At 40.5% G+C, this 11,641-nt stretch overlaps 1 protein-coding gene across 1 annotated transcript; it reads left to right on the top strand.

The window, feature by feature from the left end:
• Positions 1 to 4,434: 4,434 nt before the first annotated feature.
• Positions 4,435 to 6,529, top strand: IL22 (interleukin 22). Its single transcript, XM_021547422.2, has 5 exons — positions 4,435 to 4,629; positions 5,456 to 5,521; positions 5,615 to 5,758; positions 5,973 to 6,038; positions 6,416 to 6,529. The coding sequence occupies exons 1-5, from the start codon at positions 4,435 to 4,437 to the stop codon at positions 6,527 to 6,529; spliced, it is 585 nt and encodes a 194-aa protein (XP_021403097.1).
• The last annotated feature ends 5,112 nt before the right edge of the window (positions 6,530 to 11,641 follow it).

Raw genomic sequence — 11,641 nt, 5'->3', positions numbered from 1 at the left:
TCCAAAGGACTCACAATTTGTTATGTAACATTAAACCTAAATTAAAAAAAAAAAAAAGAAAAAAAAAAAAGAAAAATCCCAAAAAGCCCAAGCGAAAATGTAAGGGCCAAATGTTACATGTCCTCTCCTAGTCTCTGTATTGGTAACATTTCCTCTGTAGAAATTGAATCCCTTCTGCCATTCCTAATGATTGTGTCCAGAAGACACTTGCCTGTGTACCAGAATGTTTCCATAAGGAATGATTGTATTACAGAAAAGCTTATTTTCAAGTTTTGTAGGGAAGAATTAGTTTCCATTACTGAGGTTTTCATTGCTGGGCAGAGAGCTGACTAAAATTAGTTTACTGGAGCTTGAGCTGAAACAATTTTATAGTCTACTTTAATCTTTAGAAGTTTGAAAGTTTGGACAAAAGCAGAGAAGACCTGAGATAAAATGGACCTGACAACTGACTGCTTCACAAATGAGCTGGAACAAAATGAAGGGATGAATGTGACCTGAAACCTGAGACTGAGTGACCTGAAACAGTGATTAGGTATTACATGACCTATGGACCATTCATACAAGGTTAAGAGGGGAGAATCTCATTGCCAAATAAACGATCCAAGAGCACAGTACACAGGCTCACTTCTTCACATGCTGACTCTTGACAGTATTTCTGGCCCAGTGGCCAGTCCTGACATTTCCAATAATGCAGTGCAATCATGGCTGGTTGAAAATGTACTGAAGCCCAAGAGAATTCCTGGATGCTAGTACGTTGCTGCTGATACACAACAGCTGAACATCAAAGTACAGTATTGGTTGCTCACCTGTGACCTCATTCAAAGTCAGAAGGAAGTGTCTGTGGCTTTAGAAGCAGATATGATGCAGAGTTCCAGTACTCCTCAAAAAATCCTCTGCCTTCAAAATGGGTCAACAAGTCATTGCCGAGAATATTTACCGCTATGGTTTCTTAATGAATTAGGGAAGTTCCATGTAATTAGACTTCAAAAGTTTATAGGCGAGTTAAATGTTAGGATAGACACTTAACTCTTGGGGTGGTACCATGGAGATAAAATTACTTGTGAGCAATTTTGAAATAATTTCCTTTATTAATTATACTTGAACAAAATACAGAGTACTTTATAGAAGATTAAATCTCTTTGGTAGGTTTTAATTAAAATGAAAGCAGGGGACACATATTTTCTTGTATGAATTTCATATTTCAAACAGTGCTACTAGCCTTAAATATTAAAAATATTATTAAACCTATTGAAGAATTGTGAAATAAAAGAAAATTACTTCCTCCTCATTTTTCAGATGCATTTTGTCCAGTTTATTCTTTCTCCACAAAAAAAGACCCTCCAGTGATGGTTTCATTCAGAGTACCACATTTTAAATGAAAGGTAGCTTTCCTTCCACTGATCTGCTGTGCAGTTCAGGGTAACCCATTTGGGAAGGGGAATTTAAACAAGCAATTTCCCTGAAGTTCATCCTCAGTGATGGTTCAAGAAGACCTTGCTTTTGAAAAGTCTATTGTATTTCCTCCTCAAACAAGAATAAAAATAAATCGTTCCTCATATGTAGCAGAAAATACAGAGCTGAAGTCTCTTCTGGAGACTTTCACTCTCTTCTGGACTTCAGCTGGGGACTGGAGTAAGGTCCAGCACTAGCACAAATTTTCAGCCCCATCTTTCTATGGGATGTATTGCTGGGTGTGTATTTCTTATTTAGGGTGTGGTGAGCTGTGACCGGTCTTTGTTCAATGCAATCTCATAACAGAAATCCAAGACCCTGGAAATGGGAGGCATATCTCCACTTCCAAAGAAATCCTATTGACGTGCTACAAGGAATCACTGCAGCCATGGCTGTGGCTCCACCATAGCTCTAGCCCAGGACCAATTGTCCTGAGAAGAGGCCGGGAAGGATCTGATGAACATGGGGAATACAAAGTCTGCTGTGTTAGTGTCCGTTAACATCTTGGCTGTTTGCTTTTGGGCTGGACCATACTCAGAGTAAGCTAGAGAGATGAAAGGTATTTGTAACTCACAGCTGCTAACAAAAGAGTAAATAATGCAAAAGCTTCAGGAATGTCATAAAATCAGAATTTGCAAAACATGAATTAATGAACCTGAAATATGCATGTCAGCATCTCAGTGTCTGGAAAATAGCAAGGTAAACTAAACAACTGAAACCACCTCAGAAAAAGGACATGATGGCAAAACCAAAAAGTAGCATGGCTGAGATGGCTAACAATACAGATGGGAGGCTAACCTTAGGTTTTCTATGGAAATAGGTATTCCCCAGTGTATGGTTTGAAATAAAAGAACAGGAAGGCAGGAGAGATCCTGTAATTACTGCATAGGAAGGGGAAGAAGAAAGATTCAGCATCTAATTCCTCATAAATCTACCTGATTTTTAAAAAATATCCATCAGGGCAAGGGATGAGGTGTGCTCCTCAAAGTGGTTTGAACTGAGGGCATGGCACAGCACTGCTTAGGTCATGTACCCTTTCCATGGGATTGGAGCCACAAAAAGGTCAGGCAAGCTGAATCTGTGTCTGATGAGTGAGTGACCAAAGGGATGGAGAGATAACATCTGCCAGAAGGACAAAAGACAGGTATCTGAATACCTGTCCACAGCTCCTGTTGTGGGTATGGGGCTTCAGTTCTGATGGATAAGCTGGTGGAGAAACCTCAGTTAGAAGCAGACTTTGGTTACTAGACTGTGTTTAGCACCTGTGGAGGAATTAGTAGAAATGCATTTCAGGGAAGGTCAGTACTTCAAAGCAGCCTACCCATCAGGATTCTCCCAGTTTGATCTTTAACATCTGTCCTTTGGTTATGTAAAATTCGGCCTTTCATCTTCTCATTAACCTGTATCCCCACTGGAACTATGAGCTTGAAATATATTCTTGAATAGCCTTGTGGTACATTTGGATGTGAACTAGACTGTTAACATCCTGAGTCCAGACTCAGTTTCTGCTGCCTGCTGCAGTCAAGATGCTGTTGGAGGCTGGTGATGGGAGTAGGTACCTGAGAGGGGAATGGAAAAGGAGATGGTGCTGGTGGCTCCAGGGAACAGCTTGAAGGGCACAGATCTGTGCAGCACTGATGTAACAGGTGTCTAAGGGCAACTGAGGCAGGACTGAGACGTGGAGGGATAAATTCATGCTGCAGATGCATCAGAGGAGGCTAAAGAATAAACTTTGTTCCACTCAGCTTTTAACTGCTTCCTTTCAGGTGTAAGAAGAAGATCATGGCATTTCAGACCACGAGATTAGGTTGATAATGGCACTTGTACTGAGAACCTGAGTCACAAAGAATGGAGCCCAGCTAGATGGATGCCCATCCTCAGAGCTCTCAGATATCCGTTCTCAGAGGTAGAGCTGCAGCCTTGGTTTTCCAGATCTCTTTTCTCCTGTTTGTCACCTGTGTACCTTGTGGGTATTAGAAAACCAGGAGTTTACATTTGTACCAGTTCTGTGTTCTCATGCATTTGATGGGTTGCAAATTAGCATCTAAAGAGTGCAGTGTCCCGTTTAGAACACTGCATGGTATTTCAGATTGAAGGTGCAGCACTTCCTGCATGTTAGCAGAAGAACCTTAGGAACATGGAAATCACCTGGATTGATACATGACCACAGCCCTGGTCATTATACCTGATTACAGACTTAAATACATATAGCATTTTTGAAAAAGGGAATTTGGAATTCAGGCATGTGATAAATGCATGTTGGTCCTACACAGTTTCTGATCTCTCTGAGAGGATTGCAGTGATGTGCAGATGGCCAGTGTCTCCAGTGGGCCACGGTGTGGGAAAGGGTATTTTCTGGGTAGGAGCCACAGGTGGTCAGTGCTTTGGTTCTGATACAGTCTCTGATCACTTGTGTGCACCAGTCGGCAGCAGTGAAACCAGTCTTGTACCACAGAAAGTTTGATGGTTTTCTGCCATCAAATTGTCAATAAAGTAAGTGCACTATAATTAGGACAGGGGGCACAAACTCATACAATTCTCAAATATTTTTATGCAAAAAGAATTTAGGATTCCTACCTTGGTAAAAGCCCCTGCTTTGCCCCACATTAATATTTGGGTTTCTTTATAGGAAACTAAAGATTATGATGGCCTTGAAGTTGTATTTGTGGGTTTTGAAGTGGTTAGGTAGTTCTCAGAAGAGGATACTGGAAAGTAAGAGACTTGCTGATGTCATTTTTATTTCACCACCAGTACCCCAAAAAAAAAAAAAAAAGGCTGAGAGAGATGTTGGTGGCCCTATATAAGGTGCAGCTCACCTCCTGCAGAGCACGTCGAGAATCACAGCAAAGGTAAGGCTTGCAGCCTTTGTGCTGCTCTCACTTTGCTTCACCCGCTCTCCTTGGTGCTAACGCTGCCTTCTCTCACATCAGGGCTGAGCCCTGTGTCTGCAGCCTGCTGGGACGGACGATTTCAGACTGAGCCATGGCCCCCCTGCACACCTTGTCCAAGAGCTTCCCAGGATGGGTTTTCTTCTGCTGCTGTTGCTGTCTCCCCCTTCTTCTCACCAGCTCTCTGCCTCTCAAAGGGGCTTCCACTGCCCATCATGCCTGCAGGCTCAGGAAGATCAACTTCCAGCAGCCCTACATCAGGAATCGCACCTACACCTTGGCTAAAACGGTACAGTCATCCATGTGTTCTTCATGGTGGGATCTGAGGACCTTCTCCTCTGTTGGTGCTGTGACTTCTAGCCTTTGGCATTCCTCCCTCTTCTTTGGCATTCCTCCCTCTTCTTTGGCATTCCTCCCTCTTTTCCCTGCCTTTCTGCAGAAAAAAAAAAAAAAAAGGTATATTTGCAGTTAAGGCAGAGGTTGGGTGTGTGGAGGAGGTCCATTCCTGCTGCCTTTGTAGCCAGGGAAAGCTGCTGCCTCTCCTCCTGCTGCTCCCCAAGGGAAAGGCAGCCCCTGGAACAGCACAGCTGCTTATTTTCAAGCATCTGCTGCCAAAGTGGGTAAATTGTGAAATATGACATTAAATTTCTCAGTTTGCTCAGGCCATTTGGAGCTGGGCCTGGCCATGAGTCCAGTCACAGCCAAGCAGAGGCTCAGGTGTCCTACAGTGCTCTGCTATGGCAGGTTTCTTGGCTGCTTTTGCCATGGGTGGGTCTCCCTGGGTGCACACCACCGAGCAGCTCCCAGCAGCACTGTGAGGTCAGCCACCTGCAGTATCTGGTTTAGTCACCATAACCACGACAGCTTCTGGCTTTTAAGTGGGGGATACAAACTCAGACCTCAGCTTATTTATTTTCCTGTGATACTGACCTTGAATCTCACCCAGGTGAGGGGAGAAGCAGGCATAATGTCCAGGCTTATCTACCTGTAACACACTGTGGTGTCCATCCCTCATTTCACCTGCACTTTCATTGCTGATGAAAACTTTTGGGGTTTATTATTAATTTTTAAGTAAGGTTCCCATCATCACCTGACACTTCCTTTTTTCTTCTCAGGCCAGTGCCTCAGACAAGGACACGGACAACAGATTGATTGGACAGCAGCTCTTTGCTAACATCAGGGTAAGCCTTACGTGAGGAATCTGCTCTTTGCATCCCTCTGCAGCACTTATGTTCTTGCCTTGATTTAACATGACCTCTTACTTTCATACATAGGAAAACAACCGCTGCTACATGATGAAGAGGGTTGTGGAGCTTGTGGTAAAAGATGTTCTCCTCACTGAAGTCAAGAACCAGTACCCTTATGTTGATCAGGTGGCACAGTTCTTGGCATCCCTGACCTCAGAGCTGAGTGGTTGTGTGAGTAGCACTGGCTTTCTTTCCCTCTGACTCTCATTGCTGCTCCTAAATCTCAGAAAGCTACAAGCAGTGGCAAAAGGCAGTGATATGAAAGGAAACCTCAGATCAGAGATATGAAAGTCAGAGTTAATAGAAAGGTGTGAAAAAGGAAAAAAAAAAGCACATCGTTGCATATAGCTGTCCATCTTACATCTGGATATTTCCTTTCTTTTAGCAATTCTCAGGAAAGAGAGACAACATTGAAAAGAACCTGGAACAAGTGAAGAACAAAATGGAACAGGTACATTCTCCCCAAACATTTAGAAAGAGCAGTTTCAAACCCCAGTCCCTTAGTTGGATTAAAGCCGACCTAATTACAAAACAACTCAAGATTATTTAGGATGTGAAGCTTACAAAGGCATTTATTTAAATGCCTAGATTAATGATATTTCCCCTTCTAGTCCTCCCTCACTTGTTCTGTTAGCTCTCTGCACATGTTATGGAAATTTAAACCTTCAAAAATTAGGCTTTGGGAAATTTATATGCTAGTCTAGATTTGAATGAACTAGCTTATATCTTATGATACGATGACACTAACAGAACTGTGTAAGAGAATTAGGAAAGTAAACTACTGATTCGGTTTCTACTTGCTAAGATTTACATTTTGCTCTTTTCTAGTTGGGAGAAAATGGAAAGACTAAAGCCATTGGAGAGCTGGATTTACTGTTTGACTACATGGAAAATGCCTGTACTGATGCCCCAAAGAAGGGAGGGAGCAAGAAGAAAAACTGAAAAAATTCTGGATGAGGCTTGATGAGATGTCTCTGCAGATCTCTTACAATAATTCAAATTGATTAGCTGCAACTATGTCCATTCCCCCCAGATGCAGTATATTTTTCACTTGTGTCAAAAGTAGCAAACTAAGTGGGCAGAGACAGAGACATTGCTGCCTTATTTGAAAATGAAAACTCCAGGACATTGCCTCTCAATTGCAACACAGGCATTCGTTATTTACAAAATCAATGTTCTGTCCTCCTCATCTCCACAGGAATGAGGCAGGCATATCTATCTTTTATACACTGAAATTTGACACCTATGAATCAGCTTTGTTTAAGGCAGTGATGTTTTGATAAGATGTTTTACCCAGGATGTTTTGAGCCTCCTAGTTGGAAATCTCTCTTGCATATATTGCCCTCTTCTGACCTTGGCCTGAAAAGTTGGTATTTCAGACAATTTCAGAAATAATTTTTATAATTTGTATTTAATGGTAACTTATTTTAAGGTAATAATTATACAATAATTTTATTTATATAGATTAATTGAAAAATATCCAAGGAAATGTATTTATTAAGCTTTACCAGAAATTAACACTGCCGTGTGATATTTATATGCAGATGGAATGTTTTATAAATGCTTGCACTTTAATTTATTATAATAAATATTTTGGTCCTCAAATATTGCCATTTGCAGAGCTTTTGTCTTTTCTTCAAACACAAGGGAAATGATGCACATAGCACCTGTGAAGCTGCTGGACTAGTGCTCTATTCTTGTGCCCAGAAAGGATGCAAGCTCTGCCTGGGGCTATGCTTTTTCACCATAAACCTGCAATTTCACAGAGGCCAGGGCTTAGTGGGGGCATGTCAGTCAGCCTTTCTTATGGCAGTGGGAAAAATAGCATCACTCCTGAAAATCATTGGTTTGGTTCACTGGTTCTGCCTCGCTACACACAGAGACAAGACCCTCCTTGAATAGCTGCTGTTGAAAAGTCCCAAAATGTCCCCATGGGTCAGATGATGTGGAGACAAACAGGCAGCAGCTGCTAATGAAAACTCAGAGCTCTGCATTCCCGCTGCCCATCCATAGCATACTGAGCACAAATGGTGCTCTGCAGCATCAGGGATCTGGGAGTCCTTCAGAAGAGAATGTTTGTGCCTGTTCTCCACACAAACTCCAAGGCAGAAAAACCCCCCAAGTCCCTGAAACACTGTTTAATTTGTGATTATCATGATATGTCCTTCAGCAAAATCTCCTGGAAAGACAAAAGAATTGGTCTGCTGTAGCCAGGGAAATTGGTGACTGGACCAAAGGGGTGCAAAGCATCCAAATAATCAGAAAGCCAGAAGAAATATGTAATAGCAGATTCCAGCAACTGCTGAAGTCTTCTTGAGCAAGGCCTTACCATTTATTCATCAGAGCAACAAGTATCCTGTCCACATTTAAAAAATGTTGCTTCTGAACCAGAGCAAATTAAAGATGGATTTAAAAGTATCCATCCATACCTATTTTGAACACAGTTTATGTGAACTGAAATTGCAACACTTTATTGTGGGAATCATATATAAAAAGGGCATATGATCCACTGGGTGATTGGACGCCTGTTACCTGTCAAACTAGATGCATTCAGCATGGTTTACTTTCCCCCACACGTTCATTTGCATATCACAAAACATGTTTTACATGCCTGCTCACAGTCAAGGCAGAAGTGACCCATTAATGACAGCAGCCAGGATCTGGCATTGCATGACAGTTTCAGGGATTTAACCTTTATTGTATACTCAGTTGGATATATATTTCCTTTCTTCTGGGATAAGGAATGATGTTGTCAAGAGTTATTGGCCAGCATCCTTTCTCTTATCACTCAAACTTGTGAGAACTGGCAGCAAAGGAAGGGAGTTTAAACACCAAATAAATAGTTCATTTCACTGACCTTTGACATACACAGTCTTGAACTATATCTGTCTCCCTTTATAGTCAGTGGAGGATAAGAGAAATTATACAGGTGTCATTTCTCCAGTCAGCATTAGAAATTTAAAAAGATTGTGGCTTTGGTCAGGGTAACATGACTTTACCCTTAAGTACCAAACCAAGTACCTGGTTTGTTCCTTAATGATAAAGACCAGACCATGAGCACATACATTGCGGTTCCTTGTTGATAAAATTGCTTCACAAATGGATAAATAACTTATTTCCCTCTTCTACTTCTTCTACTCTTCTACACTTTCCTTACCGAGTTGCCCTACCTAGAAATGTCAAATCAGTCTCTCAAGTTTTCCACACTGGGGCTAAACCCCGGTTGAAATCTGTTTCTCCACAAAAGCATAAAAATGAAGTTGCCTAATTATTAACTTCTCCAACCCTAAAAACCACCAGATGGAAGACTCAACCACAGAAACCTCATGAGCTAGAGCCCTGGAAATGCCACACAGCAAACTTTGTAGAATTTCCTTCTCAGGTTTTCTTGCAGGGTGTGTGTGACTTGAGGATGTGTGAAGAATGGTTGTGATGGTTGATTTTGAACTAACAAAGGAAGTAGAAATCAGAGTAGGTTTCCCTTAAACAGGAGGAAATATCTCGGACAAACAATTACTGACAAAACACCCCAAAAAAGTAGTTTTCAGTCAGGCAAATTGGGTTTTGATTCAGTTAATAGTTCCAGCTCAAAGAAGGAAAATATTGCTAAAATATTTTGTTTTGACATTTTCTAAATAGTTAGTGTTTTGGTTTTATGTGCATTTCTTTCAAAGGTTGAAAAGAAATTTGAAAGCAAAATGAACTGTGTCATTTTGAGTCTGATAAGTGCATTGGGCATACACAAAATTATTTATTTTGGTTTAATTTTCTGCTTGGGTCACCAAAGAGAAACTCCGTTATTCATGCAATTCTAATTCCTATTTCCCTATTTTCCTTTCCATTCCTGCCCCCAAGTCACAGCCTCTTTGCATTCCCAGAGATCCTCAGCTAGCAACCTTAGGGAAAGCATCTGCTCCACATTGAGGGCACCTCCTCTATAGGGGCTGCAGGATCTCTTCCTGGGCAAAAATTCACAGACGACTCTACTGTCAAATTTGTGTTTCATTGACTCTTCCTCCCCTTCCCCTACATTAGGTGACCAGAACAGGCACCTTTTTTGTACACAGATAATTGCAAAACATTTATAAAACTGCCTCTGAAATGTCATATTGTGAAAAGAGAAGAACCCAAAGCATGAACAGAAGTTTCCACATCCTGCTGAGTAAGTATTGGTGACAGTTTAAGAAACATGTCTTAAATACGATGTCTGGAGTGTTACTCATTTAAGAGATTTACATATTCAGTGTATGAATATATAGTCCCCGAGTGACCTAGAATAATACAGGCTGATATTTCCAATTTGCTGCTGGAAGTATATTCTAGGCAGTGCAAAATGTTGAAGCTATCCTGTTCATAAATCAGTGGCATGAGATTATGTTGCTTGTGCTTTAAAGCAGTTTACTACACAATTAGCTGCTCTGAAGGAGGTATGGACTGCAGTGAGAAGCAGTAAATACAAACTTTTCAGTCAAGGTAATGACCACAGAAAGAAGGAAAAACCTACAACGGCGTTCTGCGGGACCCTGGGTATAATTGGCAGGCCACTACCCAAAAAAAAAAAAAAAAAAAAATTGCATAAAATAACACATTTAAGATGGAAAGTAATGCAGCCTCTCAGGGGATCCAGACCAGGATCCTATGCCATACAAGAATGTTTGTTAGAAAGTCAAATTTGGGTGACGTAACTAAATACAGACTATGCTAAGGCTGGTGGCACTTCTGGGGCTGCATATGATTCATAGCCCGTATCCACCTGTGACACCTTTTTTATGGTTAACACAAAGCTGTGGACGTTATCAGATTAACTGTATGAACTTCACCACTAACAAAAGTGCTAAACAGCAATGCAAGTGAAAAGGTTTCTTCTCAAGTCTAGGAAATCCCTCTCTCTGTTAACCTTTATATTACAAATACACATATGTCAATTTCCATAGTTTAATTTGGAATTCAATTATGAATGGTTTGAAAAGAAAATATTCTTACATCTTTTCTTCCCTAAGGAGAAATTAAAGTATAAATTATATTGGGAAGAACCATTTATCCTCAGCAAACTAACTCAGGGGACCCAAATGTAAATATTTCTCCAGTATGAAGATGTCGCCCTGTTCTTTTAAAAGTTTTAAAGTTTTTTAAACGTTTTCTATGCCTTCTGATGTTTACGTATTTCTACTGGAGTTCTCATGCACTGTTCATGTAAATAATGGTTGTTTTGCATTCTTCTTTGTGGAGGAGAGAATTAATAAACTCTAGGTTTGACCAGTGTGGTTGAAGAGGTAGCAATTTCATCCTCCAATCCACTGTCACTTCTGGAATTCTACATATTGTGAGATCAGAAACAAAAGTTAATTCCTGTTGCTCTTTTGATCTTAGTGTGAGTGTGTGAGTTATTTCATGTTGTAGTGTGACATGAAGGATTCCAGTATTTTCTCAGTATGAAGGATTAAAGCACAGCATTTAATATTTCCAGAATCTGACAATTTTTCTTATCCAAGTTCAATTAAAAAAAAAAAAGGGGGGGGACTATCTTCTAAATTAAAAATATTTTCTCTTCAGCTATGGGCAGTATGGATAAAAATATTTTGAAAAAAGCAGACTCATTAATATGTCTTTAACTAGCTTACTTGAAACTGTTGTGTGGTTATTTCTTCAAGAACCAGTAAGGCTTTTCCCCTGGAAATTGCAGCACTAGTTTCAAATGACTGAATGTAAAGTGATGTTGTTTTCCAAAAACTACAAAATTGCACCAATTTAAAGTTCTCTTTATTCTACATTTTTTTTTTCAAAAGAAATATTTCTGACTTCTACTGCACATTAAAGAATAGTGATGATATTCCTTAAGAAGTGAAAAGAATGGGGCAATCATGCATCTGTGGTAAAGTCTAAAAGCTGTGCAATCATGATGAGATTGATTTTCTGATTAGACCTTGTGATATAAGAGCTCCCCAATGGGTCAGTTCATCCTGTATCTGGTCCTGCTCCAGAGAAGGTAGAAAGTAAGCTCCTATTGACTTCAAAGTATGTAAGATCAGACTTGTCATTTGTGTATTTATAGGG

The sequence above is a fragment of the Lonchura striata genome, chromosome 5, assembly GCF_046129695.1.
Source record: "Lonchura striata isolate bLonStr1 chromosome 5, bLonStr1.mat, whole genome shotgun sequence".
NCBI classification, from domain to species: Eukaryota; Metazoa; Chordata; class Aves; order Passeriformes; family Estrildidae; genus Lonchura; species Lonchura striata.
The sequence above is the reverse complement of the archived record's forward strand: the minus strand, read 5'-3'. Positions and strand labels throughout refer to the sequence as shown.

What these genes read in the sequence shown, in the direction of transcription:
- IL22 (XM_021547422.2), top strand. Translation starts at nt 4,435, where the DNA reads ATGGCCCCCCTGCACACCTTGTCCAAGAGCTTCCCAGGATGGGTTTTC. An exon ending in AGCTCTTTGCTAACATCAGG is followed by an intron (nt 5,522 to 5,614) that starts GTAAGCCTTACG and finishes TTTCATACATAG; the next exon opens with GAAAACAACCGCTGCTACAT. An exon ending in TGAAGAACAAAATGGAACAG is followed by an intron (nt 6,039 to 6,415) that starts GTACATTCTCCC and finishes GCTCTTTTCTAG; the next exon opens with TTGGGAGAAAATGGAAAGAC.